Source organism: Marmota marmota, unplaced genomic scaffold, assembly GCF_001458135.2.
Source record: "Marmota marmota marmota unplaced genomic scaffold, marMar, whole genome shotgun sequence".
Taxonomy (NCBI): domain Eukaryota; kingdom Metazoa; phylum Chordata; class Mammalia; order Rodentia; family Sciuridae; genus Marmota; species Marmota marmota.
Window position 1 is genome coordinate 7,741,801 of NW_025999842.1, and position 14,723 is coordinate 7,756,523.

Here is a 14,723-nt window from a genome sequence, read left to right on the forward strand (position 1 = left end):
TAGCTGGCGCCTGGGAGCTCACCATCCTGCACACCAACGATGTGCACAGCCGGCTGGAGCAGACCAGCAAGGACTCCGGCAAGTGCCGCAACGCCAGCCTTTGTGTGGGCGGTGTGGCGAGGCTCTTCACCATGGTGCAGCAGATCCGCCAAACCGAACCCAACGTGCTATTGCTGGACGCCGGCGACCAGTACCAGGGCACCATCTGGTTTACTGTGTACAAGGGCTCCGAAGTGGCGCACTTTATGAACGCTCTGCGCTACGATGCCATGGTAAGCCAAGAGCTCCCAGGTTAGAAGTCCCAGACCCAGAGAGTTGCCAGATGGACAAGGAGCCGGTGGCACTGCGTGGCAAGAGCTAGACTCTGACCAGTGTGTAGATTGGGTATAAGATTTCAGACTTAAAAGTCTTAAACTGATGTTTGGGCCCTCAGTATGAGATGGGGTTATTTACAGGAGCGGGATCCCTCTCTGCCTGTAGGGCTTTGACAGTTGTTGAGGACTAAGGGCTGAATAGGGCCCTCACGCATTTCTCTCATTTACTGCTGAATTTTTCAAATAATGCCTTATCTCAATTTAATTGAAAGGGAAGCTGAGAGTCAAAGCTAAGTAAATGATGCAGGTCACCAGCACCAAGAGGAAAATAATAAGAATGGACACCCGGTCCTTTGACCCTGAAGCTTGAGCATAATAAACTCACAGCCTTGAGTAGATTTCCGGCTCAGCTACTTTCTCTGTGACCTAAGGCACGTTATTTACTCCCTGTGTCTCAGCCTACAGCCTCAAAGCATTGTCTGTACAGAGTATGGTCTAGGAATGTTTGTTATTTACTGCAGTGTAGGTTCAAAAGAAAGAAACTTAAGAGAGGACCAAAATACTGAAACTCTTGAGATTTTAATAAAATCAGTTTGACAGCAGAGATTTAGGAAGAGAGACCAACTTAAGAGACAAGTGGCTCTCAAAACATTTAAAGAGTTTAGTCCACCCTCCCAAATATTTTTTAAAATGTGATGCTTTGTTTGTTGGGCCAAATTCTAGAAAAAGGACAGGAAGGGGGTTACACAGTAATAGATAGGGGTAACTGAGAAGTATATATGGTGATGGCTGTTTTAAATCAAGCCATGGGCCAAGTTTAACCTCATGTTAGTCTACAATGAAAGAATTCCACCACACTGTTAAAAACAAACAACAAGCTAGGAACAAGACAACTTAAGAGTTTTGGAAGAGGAAGAATAGAGCAAAATTCCCAGGAATTTGTGAAGTCATGTGTGGAAGGGAAGGGAAGGTGTCCCAGGCTGGGACACAGAAGGCTGACAGTAAGTACACTTTACACAAGAAAAGCTCAGAGGTCAGGAGAACCTCTGGATACTTGGAAAAGGGAGGACAGGAAAAGATGATAGAGGGCATAGTTGTTTAGTCATACCCCCACCCCAAGAAGAAAGCTTATTTTGGAGAGATGAGGGAAGGGGAAAGAGTTCCCTTTGTTCTGATTGTTGGTTTAGAGATTATCAGGGATATCCAAAGCTGCAGCCATTCAAACAGGTCCCTAAATTTCCAGAGTTGGGAGCGGGGTGCTCACCAGCATCTTTGTCAAGAACTCTCTGGTCTCTTTGTCTTGCTATTTCCACAGCTAGATCTTCCAGATGCTTTGCAAACAATAATGCCAACTTAAATGTTTATATAATTGAATTGTTACTAGTTTAAGTCTCCACTTCCTTCCAGAGGAGTAGAATAAACCTTAAATGAGTTTATTTTGATTTCACACATCAATCACAGAAAACAACGTTTTCTTCCTCAGTTGTGTAAGCTCCCTTTGGTGAAAAAAAAATTGAAGGCTTCCTAGTTTTCCTAATAATAATATTTCACTCTTTAAACCATATTGAGCTCATGATGTTGATCATCATATCAAATGTTGATGACAAGACAGATGAATCTAGAGTGATCTGCTACAAGATGCATCCCATCTTCTTTGTGAATGTTTAAAATACTTTTTGTGGAATGAAATTACTTTCTTTCAATATTGTTCAAAGTAATTGGACTGGGGCCTGAGGAAAACAGACTCCTTATACAACATTGGCAGGGAGTAAAGTGGGGAGGAGGTTGAATGGCAAGGTTCATGGCCATGTTTTTGATAGCTTTCCATCAGGACTTACTCTGCACAGTTTATGGATGTTTGATAAACATGATTTGACCGGCATAAAATCCCAGTTCTTTTCTTTTTTTCTTTTTCTTTTTTATACTAGAGATTGAACCCAGGGGTGTTTAGCCACTGAGCCACAACCCCAGCCCTTTTTATTTTGAGACCCAGGGGTCCCGATAAATTGCTTAGGTCCTCACTCAGTTGCTGAGGTTGGCTTTGAACTTTGCAATATTCCTGCCTCACTTTCCCGAACCTCCAAGATTACAGGCATTCACCACCACACCCAGCAAAATCCCAGTTCTTGTATTGCTACATCATGTGATACAGCTCTGCTGTATTCCATCTTTGAGTTGTTTGTTTGTTTGTTTTGTTTTGTTTTTACTGTTATCTTGCTATATTATAATAACCTTCAGGGAATTTGTTGTATTTTGCTACAAACATTTCTCCATTGTAGCCACCTGCTATGTCTCAATTATCAAGAGACTGGAGTTTCGGATCAGGGTGGAAAACGGCTATGAAGGGCATTTTCAGTTTCCTGTACGTGGGATCTGGTTTAGAGAAGCCATCTAAGGACTGGAGGTTGTGGAAGATAAAGCCCCTGGAATCTAGTTTAGTCCCTGAAGTGCCCTAGAGCAAGATCCTCCAGGGTGATGTAGGCTTTCTGGATCTGCCAAGGCCCTGTGAGAGCAGCTGGTATAGTTCTGATAGCTGTGGAGGCCTCAGGGCAAGCCTGGGGATCCCATGCACTCAGCTACTTGGCCGAACACTAGGGGAAGGGTGACAGACTTTGCTAGTTGGTGTGGCTATCTTAGCAGATCCATGAGGAATGTGGAAGACAGAGGATGCACCAGTGGTATATATTAGCCTAGTTAATTCACTGAGCCTCTGTGTTCCTCAACTGTTAAAACAGAAATGATAATCCCTACCATGTAAGATTTCTGTGAGAAATACCTGAGAATAAATGTCAAGGGCCCTATCCTCCTGTGGCTCACAGTAAGCACTCTCTAAAGGTTAGTTCCATATGCCCTGGGGGACAAAGTTGTGAGGAAGAGAAGGTTTGAATTTGGATCTGTCAGTTTATCTGGTTCTGACAGTCTGGCACAAACCACCACCTGCCTCCCCTCCACCATCTTTCCTAAATCCCATTGTCTAACTATTCTTAATATTTACTCATTGAGTGCCTTACGAAATCTCCTCAAAGCACAAAACTGAAGGGACTCACAGAGGTGAGATTCTTGCCCATGGTCTATAAGGAAGATAACTATCCGTGGGTCTCCATGGCTTCCCAGAAGGGTGGCTTTTTATTTACCTGATTCCTGCTTCTGAGGCTCTGGCTGCTGAACCCATTTTCTGCTCCCAACTGCTTGACCCTGCATCCAGTTTGGGGACCATGTCCCCTGCCTTTAACACACTCGGGGAACAGTTAGACTGAATAGGTCTTTGGCTGCAATTCCCACTTCCTAAATGTGTTTGATTTATATGGCTTTGTTTCTGTGTGTACTTGTAGAACCTTTATGTGCTTATATTTTAAAATTATGTAAATAAACAGTTCTCTTGTTTTATTCTGTTTCTTTTCTTCTAACTTGTTTCTGTGATTCACACACATCACTTGGCATTTGCCAGTACCTATATAACACTGTGTGCAGTGCTCCATGGTGGTCATGCATTTTACCCAGCCACTGCAGCCAATGCCAGTCTAGAGATAGTTTCCCTGTATCACCAGAGAAAAGATTATCCCCAGGAGAGAGTAGCAAGGAGTTCCTTGGAGAGTGAGGAGTATTTGACTCAGGACCAGAGGGTCCTTGACACACATGATAGAAAAGAATTTCAGCATGTGTCCCTAGAGACACAGAGATCTATTTAGGAAAGCCAAGAATACACATTCAAGAGAGAATGCAGGTCATCTTGAGAGTGAGAAATGGGTTTTGGGGGTCTCCAGCTCTTTTTTTAAAGGCAACTGGATGATGGGTGGGCATGAAAAGGTATTTAAGGATGACATCAGTCTGATCACAAGACAGTTTCTGACAGTCTGTTCACTGTGCGGATCCTTAGGCTGATATAGTCTCCATTATCTGATCAATAATAACACTGGAAAGGCACCTAAATTAGCAGTTCCTCAAAATAGCATATTTCTCTTCGCCTTTTTTTTTTGGGGGGGGGGTGGGCGGAAAGTGGGTAATTTAGTATTCTTTAGTGTTAACATTTTATCTGTTCCACTTGCTTAAACTTTAATATAGTTGTTCTAAAATATAGTTTTTTGTTGTTGTTGTTGTTTTTGGTGGTGGTGGTTGGTTGGTTTCTTGTTTTTGTAGTTTTGATAATAGGAGCCAGGACTTTACTCATGCTAGGTAAGTATTTTATCACTGAACCACATACCCAGTCCCTAGAATATAACTCTTTACCTTAATAAGTTACAGTGTATATTTGAAAAAATATCATTTTTTATCATGTTTAATGTAATAAACGCACAGTGGCTTATTTCTATTGCTTCATTCCTGTCCACTGTGCCTGCTGCTAAGAAACGACTTTTCTGGGGTCTCTATTGAATCCCTAGGTGTTCAACAAGGTCTCTCCATTGTGACTGATAGAAGTAAAATGTCTTTCAATCTTGTATAAGTTTTGAGATTGTTCAGTTTATTCTCCTGAGTAGTTTTTTGTTGTGTTGTGGTTTTGGCCTGACCTCATGAACTTTTTCCCTTTACAAATTAAGTCAAATATTTGAGGAAACTTCTATGTCGTTTCAGGGTTGAAAAGTGACCACCTGATATACAAAATTATATCTACAGTGGATCTAGGGTCTGTGGGGTCAAAAATATATCAAATGATAGGCGGATACTGGAGTCACCGTTTCGGAGGTCTATTTTTCAGATGTGTGCTGAGTCCCAGAATCCAAAATGCAAGGCAGTGGCCATTCATGGGCATCTGCTTTTCATTTTGAAGTTCTGTCTTGGCCACTCAAGGAGGAATCTAGAGACTTAAATCACAGCAACAGGTAGTGAGGCCTGATGGACCCAGGTTCTGTCCTAAATGCCACAGGCACTGAGTGGAATAAATCGTCGTCCCTGCACAGAGTAGAGTTGGAAAAGGACACCTACAGTGAACAAACATGTAGGTGAAATTATGTGACCGTTGATGCCAAGAGGGGTATTAATAAAGCCCTAGGAAAGTACAAATATCTGAACCTTTTGTTTGGATTGAGCAGGGGAGCTAGAGATGGCTTTACAGAACAGGAAGCCTTTGAGGAAGGATTTGGTGAATCAACAGACTTTTTCAAAGGACAAAGGCAAAAGGTATTTCAACCTGAAGAAACATCATGAAAAGAGGCACAGAGGCATGAAAGTATGCGAGGTTTTCTGCCTCTGCATTCAAGTGTAAGTGCAGAGTGGAAAGATTCTGAAATGAGAAGGGTAAGAAGGAGCTCTATCAGGGAGGGCCTTGAACGCCAGGCTCGATGGTTTCAACTGTATTTTTGGAAAAGTGGGAAGATTTTTTCTTTAAAAGTATAATTTGTATTCTTCAGTGATAATTCTGGAATCTGAGAGGTGTGTGGCAGGCAGGATCCCAGCGGGAGGACATTGACATTCCAGAGAGGGAGCAAGGACAGGCACAGCTCAGGAAGGGCGAAGAATGAGGACAACCCCAGGAGCAGCCCAGGTCCACAGTGCTGATGGTGAAGGCACACAGGGCCCCTTCAGCCAAGGCCACACCTGGGCCCTGAGTCCCACAGAGACTCAGGAGAAAGCTGGAATCTCAGATTCTCTCTCTGCTTAGACCAGCTTTTGCGATGGAGTTACCTTATTTTTTGATTGTTTGGCATATGAATTAAATAAATTTGCTCAATTCCCACATTTTCCTTTTGTAAAAAAAATAATAAAAGTAATAAGATATAACCAATAACTTTACTAAATTAAGATGGAAAGAGCACAGAGTCAGCAGACACGTAAGTAAGAACTTCATCCCCTTCTCAACTTTCACCTGCCTTGAATCCCTTGTGAAAAACATGAGAAGAGGGATGTCTGTCTCTCAGGAGTAGGGTACAGATGGAATGAGACAGTTTGGGTGTTTTCAACCTGTTCTATGGCTCATCCCAGATCTGCTCATCCATGCTCATGTCCAGCTAAGGCTCACACCCTATTTGTGGTCACAAAGGTGCTCTGGCTGCCACCATTGCCAACCGTTGAGGTGTGCACTCTACAGCAAGGGCCAGACCTTGGCATGACTGATCTTGTGCCTGCTTAGTAAGAGCTGCTAAGGCTGCAGTGTCCAGGACCAGCTAAGCCACCTGAGAAGTCTCTGACCTTCCCCAGTGGCTGCCTGGAGAGGAGCTGAATAACTCAACCTGAAATTTGGAGAATGCCCTTGAGATGGATTTTGTCCATCATTCATAAGAGGGAAGAAAATGAACCAAGTCACAGTGGTTCCTTAAGTCTTTCTGAGATTTCCCACGTGATCAGGCAGCTTATTTTTTACTTTCCTGAGAAACTATGGACAGCAAGTAAAAGGCCATCTCATATTTGCTTTTCCTCTTCCTCAGTCTCATTTCCCTGGTTTCTCTCTTTTTTTTTCTTCTGTGTTCCACTGAAACATCATCACATGAGCTTTGCCTCAAAATCCACTTTGCTCCTCAAAATCAAGTTTAGTTTATAGGACGGAGGCTAGGTACACATCATAATATGTTCAATTAGTGTCTTTTCTTACTTCTTAGCAATGTGTTTCCTTCTTTATAGGTCCTTGTGAGGTTCAATTAAGATAAAATAAGAGAATGGGGGCGTGACTCAGTGTAGTGTTCCTGCCTAACATGCACAAGGACCTGGGTTTGGTCCCCACTGAAAAAACTTCAGATAATACAGAGACAATCATATTGTGAAGTCCCTTTGTGAACAGAAACTATACTGTGTGGATGTTGAGCCCCATTATAAATTAATTAACACAGTTGGGCTAGCCAATCAAGTGACTTTTCTTTTACAAGATAAACGGGCGAACTTGTTATTAAATGCAGAGGAATGATTGCTACCACAGCCCTTTTACCAGCTGGGCTGCCTTGGAAAAGTGGCTTCTCTTCTCTGAGCCCCAGTTTCCTCATTTCTAAAATGTGAATTACAATATCTAATTCCCTTCACTGTTTGAAGTTTTCATAAAATCACGGTGTCCATTTGCTCCGTAAACTCTTACGAACTATGGGAATGAAAAGGATCATAGTGAGAAACAGCAAGGTAGCAGCTCAATAAATACTCGTTGAATAAACATCTGCTTGTGAAACACAGAAAAAATTATTCAAAGAGTGTCCAGGGTCTTGATGTAAGTAAGCCTGCACCTTGATTCTTAGTATATAAACATCCCTGAGAATTTAGAGCAAGAGAGTAGGAATTAGATGTCTTATTCTTACTGGCTGCATTAATCTCTGCTTCTCTTAATATTACAAAATGCAGCCCAAATATAAAGTAGGGATAACCTACTTTTGGGGTGTGGTAAAACATGATAGATCCATTTATTTAGCTGGAGTGTATTGTCGACCACCTCAGGGATTTATACTTATCATAACTTATATTTGTTGGGTTTATACCTTATCTGTCANTCATGCCGACTGGGATTATAGCATGGACCACTGTGCTGTCTCTCTCTCTCTCTCTCTCTCTCTCTCTCTCTCTCTTCTCTCTCTCTCTCTCTCTCTCTCTCTTTCTTTTTCTTTTTCTATTTGTAGAAGGTGGGGATACAGCTATTTTCTTGTAGAGAGAGAGTTTGGGTCTTTTCCCAGGTACCTCCAGTTGTTCCCTGTTTCCAAATGAGGCGTCCCAGAATGCTCTCTATGCAGTGTTAATAGCAAAAATGATGGCATAAGGAACAGGAGGAGAAGCAGCCCAGTTTCCAGCCTGTGGTCTTTGAGACTCATTTATTCATTCAGTCACAGATCTTCATTCAGCACTACCATGTGCCAGGCTTTGTGCTAAGTGCTAAGGATGGTGAATAAGACCTGCTAGTGTGAAACCTACTGTTCAAATTATAGTAGATGCTGCAACACCCATTTGAATCCTTGATAACTACACGGAGGCTGGGTAAAAACTTTGAAGGAGACAGGGAAACATCATAGCATAAATTATTGAATTCTAACACTTACACATGGGAATGCTCGAGGTAAAAGTCTGGTCCATAGAAGATAAACATGGGGGCCTCATTTTTACCATCTGTGCCCAAATCATCAGGGAGCAAGCTTCTTCTTCTCAAATAACTAATCCCTACAAAAGAAGTCACTTTACATTCAAGTGTTGCAAGGTCTCTCATATGAAGGAAACTCTTAGAATTACTTCAATAACAAAGTCCTGTTTGGGGGAAAGCAAATTAGCAACGCTTGTTTGGGAAGCTTGACAAACAGTTATTTGTGGCAATCATTTTTTGTTTGATTGGCTTTTGGTTTTCAATTTTGTTTTGGTTTTCCTCAGTGTTAAGAATCAAACCCATGTAATGGGATTTTTTTTTTCAAGAATGGGAAGTAATTATTCCCCCAAAGCTCAAACTTTAGAAGTTGCCAGTGTCTAGAAGTTTGTGGTTTCCACGCCTCAGAGATGGGAACAGATCCCAACAGGGGCTGTGACCACAGGCCTCTGCTTCTTTTGTTCCCATCTGAGTCCCAGACTCTGGGGTTGGATGAGACTGGGCTCAGGTGGGTGGGTTGGGGTGGGGTGGGAGAGCAAAGGCACCTTCTCAGTTCATCTTGTCCTTGTCCTAGCATCTGTGTTTTATTAACTAAAAATGGGAAAGAACCAAATAAATATTGTACTGGGAACTTTCTGTACTTCACTCACAAATACATCTGAATGCTGTGTAAATTCCTTTAGTGTTTTATTTCCTTCAGCTACATAACTAGCATTTGAAAATTATCTTAACACTTCTTTTCTCTCACTTGAATAATTGATTCAATATGTCATCTGAACATTAGCGGGAATCCTCTAATCCCTCAGAAAGGTAGTTAAACCTGTGGGGACCTAATTTAGTTGAGCAGAATTTCTAAATGTAACAATGACGTGCACATTTTGTATATTCTATATCGGTTCTTTTCAATAGATACAGAAAACATGAAATGCTTTCTGTTCAGTATTTGTTGGTTCAATTTTACAGCATGTATTGGTGAGCAGGTAAACTAGGTTGAGCCCAAGATCTTTTCTGCCATTCCAAGGCAACACGCCCTGACCCAGAACTGTGGGCATGAGGGCAGCCCAGCATCAGAAATAGCCCACAGTGGATGGGCACAGTGGCACACACCTGTAATCCCAGCAGCTTGGGAGGCAAAGGCAGGAGGATTGCGAGTTCAAAGCCAGCCTCAGCAAAAGTGAGGCACTAAGCAACTCAGTGAGACCCTGTCTAAATAAAATACAAAATAGGGGATGTGGCTCAGTGGTTGAGTGCCCCTGAGTTCAATCCCCAGCACGTCCCGCACCCATAAAAAAGAAAGAAATGGTCCACAGTGCAAGTAATACATCAATCAAACAAACATAATTTGGAATCCTTCCATCTTAAAGATACTGTTGAGTGCCCCTGAGTGATTGGCAAGTGAGCCCCATTGTGTAACAGTCTAGGCTCTCCCCTTAAGCCTTACATTATAGGGCTGACTGTGCAGCCTCCAGTCCTGAACAGATGAGCTGGTGTATAAGTGACTAGCCAAATAAATGTGCCTCAGGTTTCTCACATATAGCTTTTTGACATTATTACAATTGATTTCTGTAGATTAAAAAAAAAAATTTCTTCTTCTCCAAATCATGCATACTCCACAGCTCTTAAATCAAGTCTTCTTTGTTTCCTGACATGCTTTATCTTCTTATCTTCATTCCCTCATTCATTTTCTTTCCCTCAGTTGTTTCTACCATTGGTGTGATTTGCCTGTGAACCTTCCCTGAGCAACCACATGTAGTTGAAGCTTGTCCTCTGAGCTTGATGAGCAGCACGTGCCTTTATCCTCACACATATTTCTTCCAACAGTTCCCATGGATTATGTATACGTGGGTGGAGGGGGCGGGGGTTGTGCTAAAGTTATGCTCGCTCCCTGTCTGCCCTTCTAGCTTCCTGAGGACAAGTGCTGTGGCATTGTTACTTGCCTTCTTAGAACCTTGTGAGAAACTAGCAAGAAGTTAAGTGATTCCCATCTCTTCCATGCACATACATTAGCAGCAAATTTGGCAGAGTAGTTAAGATACTAGCTGCTAAAACCTCACTTACCTTTGCTCAAATTTTAGCTCTGCCACTTGCCAGTTGTAGGAGCTCCGTGCCTCAATTCCCCATCTATAAAAAGAGGAACTAATAGCATGCACCTTACAGCTTATAAGGATTGAACGAGTTAATACACGAACTAGACGGAACTCACCTTGTGGTAGCAGTCTGAACTGCTAATATTTCTTTTTGCCTTTGAAAAAAAATTTATTTTTTGAAATTCCTTTATTTAAAAATTTTATAGTCCTCTGGGAACAAAAGACCAAGGCTATGAAATGTCCCCTTTCAGATTCAGATATGGGTGTCCTTTGATAGAACAATTAATTGGTCACCTTACCAGATTTCTTAAAAAAAAAAAAAAAGACTTTGACAAAGTTTCATCTTCTTGCTAACTTCCTCTGTGAAATCAAAATGATGTTCACATACACACACACCAGCAGTGCACACAGAACAGTTCAACAAACTATCCCCCCCCCAAAAAAAATGTTCTCCATTCACTAGAAAGTGCTAGCAAGATATTAGTAGAAATATGAAGGTAAGTTGCAAGTTTAAACATGGGGAATGAAAACAAGAGAACCTGGGCAACTGTCCAGAGAGGGTTGCTGGGAGGTCAGGCTGCGAATTGGGATGTAGTCGGCTAAGCTTTTCACCTGTTTCCTAGCAACTTGGTTTCTCTCATTTTACCACAGAGATATGGCCATTTACCAAGTTTATTTCATATCCTGCCATCTGAAAAGGTTTAATGCCTCACACAGCAAATCATAGAGTAAAATAGAGCCGGTGGAGTGAGTGGTTTTGTTACTCATTCAGTGAACATCTGCTGGCGACTGGTGCCAGCTGTTTGTCTGGTGTCACCAGGGGTCCAGGGGCAGTTGATGTGTAAACAGATGGCTACAGCCCGGACAGGTTCTATTAGGGATGAGTGTGCAAGGCACGATGGATGCACCCAAGAGATGTGCCGTGGATGTACCGTGGAGATCTCCAGGAAGCAGCTCAGTGCATCTGAAGGATTTAGTGTTTCTGGAACTGAGAGCACCTGAAGTTTAGGCAGAAAAAAATGATGCAGCTCAGAACATTTCTGGGAAATCAGGGAGTGTCTGTGTGTTATCCAAGGAGTTGGGACTTATTTTGGCGGGAAGCAGGCAGCCCTGGGGAGACTTAAAGCAGGAGTTAGAGGCAGGCAGGGCTGTGTTTTGAGAAACTCATTCTGGTGTCCTGTGGTGATGGGATTGGAGCTGGATGGATCTGTGGCTGACGGACTGGCTAGATGACTCAAGAGTGTCCCAGGGGAGGGGTGACACAGCAGAGCAGGCAGTAGGAATGCGATAGAGAGGGAGACCACTGAGGGGTGAGGCAGGATGAGAGGCATCTGGCCTTTTTGGCTGTGGGGTGGGAGGATATTAAAGGATAGGGCTTCTCAATACTTCTCTCTTTCTCCATGTTTCCAACACCTGGAATGATATGAGTCTTGAGTGTCTCCCCCGTGGGATCACTGTGATAAGCATTCTCTGCCAGTGGTTGACCTGACAGGGGACTCTGGCCAGCGCACAGAGTGGGGTGGGGAGCTATGATGACAATGGAGGAAAGGAGCAGTGACTACAAAGTGGCTGCAGTCAACTCCATAAAGGATCTCCTGAAACAAGAAAAGAGAGAGGGTATCAGGTGTCTATTCCCATGTCCCCTCCCAGGCCTGCATGTTTTCATAATGTCTGTGACCCACTTTGCTTTGTTTCAAGCTGGGAGGCCAAACGTGAAGAGGGGAGTCTTCCCAACATTTGGAAAAAAATTTAAAATTTCTGATATCACTTGGAATGAAAGTTTTGCTACAGATCCAGGCAAACAGACCAACGGGGCTATATCAGGAACTCCTCAGAGATAGTTCGCTGAGCCCTCCTCACACCTATATTTGTTTGGGGACATACGTTGCCCAGCTGAGAAAGCAGGCTCTGTCTGAGACAGTCTAACTGCTTCTCGGCCTTTGAGGTTTGCTCAGCTTTAGGGGCTTTGTGGCTTGCTTGCCTTTTATGGTTCAGTTTCCTGCTAAAATTATTTTTCATTTTTCTGTGGTTATTATGCTTCCTTATCAAAGGCTTTCAAAGTAGAACCCTGCATGGTACCTGAGACAAGAATGACTATGTTTTGTAACCCTTTTTTCTCATTACAACACACATAGAAAATGATATTGTGTAGAATTTTGGCCACCTAGACCAGAGGCTTAAAAACTAATAACTCCAGAATTGTTTCTTTTTACTTGTTTTTTCTCCCTACCAGTTACTTATTTACTTCCTCATTCATTCAATGAATATTCACTGTGGATTTTCTTTTAGATACATTTTAAATGGGCTTGGGGGATGAATTAATGCATTGTTTAATTATTTAATAATAGAGAGGTTTTGGGATCAACACCTGTAACTGATGAAGTCAGAAGATTTCTCTAAAATATTCCAGAATAATAAATGACTTTCATGGAAAGCAATCCAGTGGCCACCGGCCTGTGTCCCCTTTTGCAGGCCATTCCAACCAGCGTCAGGGCTCAGGCCTTGATTCTCATCCTGCATCAGCCACCAGCTCTGACCTGTTCTCACCTTAAGTGTGTTTGTTTCTCTTATTCACACCCTGAGCTGGTTCTCACCATTTCTTCCTGTCCATTTACTCGGTAACAATGTGAGACTTTATTTGTAGGTGAAAAGAATAGATGGATAAATGGCAGCTCCACCTGAGCAGACCGTGGGAAAGAAAAAACATAGATGTCTGACCCACTGAATCAGAGGACAATGTGGTCAGGCAGCAGAGTTTCAACATGACTGCTGCCTTTGGTTGTACATCCCATCCATGGGATCAAGTCAGAAGGACTTTTTTTTTTCTTGTTTAAAAGTGTTGCCTCTAGTATTTTTTTTACTTGCTAAAGATCTATTTTACTGTTATTAAAAGCCAGGAAATAGATAACAATTATTTTCTTAGTGAATGGATAGAAAATAATTTTACCTCAAGTGCCATTTCTAGTTGGTTGATATTTGCTCCCTGCATTGTCTAGATAGGAAAGGATTGTGAGGCTCCTTCTAAACTCCATGGGAAAGACCAGCTCAATCAATTGGTATCTGCCATGGACAGGAAAAAAGTTCAGAGAGTCAGGTATCTCTCATTTAATTTGGCATCCATAAGATAATGGAATGCTTTGGGGGATGGGAGTTAATGGGAACTGAACTGAACCCAAGGGCACTTTGACTAAGGTGCTGAAGGCATTGCCAAGTTGTTAAGATTGGCCTCAAACTTGCAATCCTCCTGTCTCAGCTGGGATTTCAGGCCCAGCTTTGAATTCTATTTTGAATTATTTTTAGTATATAGTGTATTGGAAACAAATAAATGGAGATGTGATCACCTCATAATTACCTGGTTTTTTTTCCAAGTAAGGACATGGGTTACTCCTAAAAGGAAAGTAGATTTTTGCCTGTAACAGAACTCATGTGGATTAAAAGCCAAACTTTAAACACGAGTTGTCCTTTATTCCTAATTGCAGGGTTTTTTTTTTAATAACCAAAACAAGAAACTTGGCATCAGAAGTCTTAAAATAGCCTCATTCCTCTGTTGGTGAATCATATGACCTGCTAGGTCTTACTTTTGGTCAACAGAAGTTTTTTCCAAAGCTGAAGAACTTTCATAAATTATCTATATTCAGTGTAAATTTTAACAAATATCTGCAGAAGGTGTTAGAAACATCAGACTATTCATTTAACAAGAGGATTTTGAGTCACAAAAGTATCAAATATTTTGTTCTTCACATTTACATTTTTTTCTTTCTTTTTTTTTTTTTGATACTAGGGACTGAATCTGGGGGTGCTTAACTACAGAGCCACATCTCCAGCCCTTTTTATATTTTGTTTAGAGACAGGGTCTCCCTGCATTATTTAGGGCCTCATTAAGTTGCTGAGGCTGGCTTTGAACTCACCATCCTCCTGCCTCAGCCTCCAAACTGCTGGGATTACAGGCATGGGCCAATGCACCTAGCTTACATTTTTTTTTTTTATGAAGAAAAATACATTGGTTTTAATTCATGAATTCTAGGGTAACTTAACAGTATTTCATTAATTATGTTACTTTGTATTATAATGTTACTTTAATATCTGTATTTTATTTTATTTTTTTAAACATCAGAAATTTATTGGTTGCTCAAAACATTACATTGATCTGTTTATGATATGTCAATATCATATATCATACATTTGTTTCAAATGTGGTATGAATTCTTATTATTCCCCCATGTACAGATTGCAGGATCACGTTAATTATACAGCCACGTTTATACATACTGCTACACTAGTGTCTGTTGTATTCTGCTGCCCCTCCTATCCCCTTCCTATCCCCCCTCCCCTCCCCTCCCCTCCCCT

The 14,723-nt window shown here is 41.8% G+C and overlaps 1 protein-coding gene across 1 annotated transcript in view; it reads left to right on the forward strand.

Annotated features, from left to right (window-relative positions):
* Positions 1–14,723, forward strand: part of Nt5e (5'-nucleotidase ecto) — a 53,526-nt gene that overhangs the window by 6,867 nt on the left and 31,936 nt on the right. Inside the window, exon 3 of the mRNA XM_015497007.2 lies at positions 4–272. Coding sequence (XP_015352493.1) covers positions 4–272 — 269 coding nt within the window. The remainder of the gene's footprint in view (positions 1–3; positions 273–14,723) is intronic.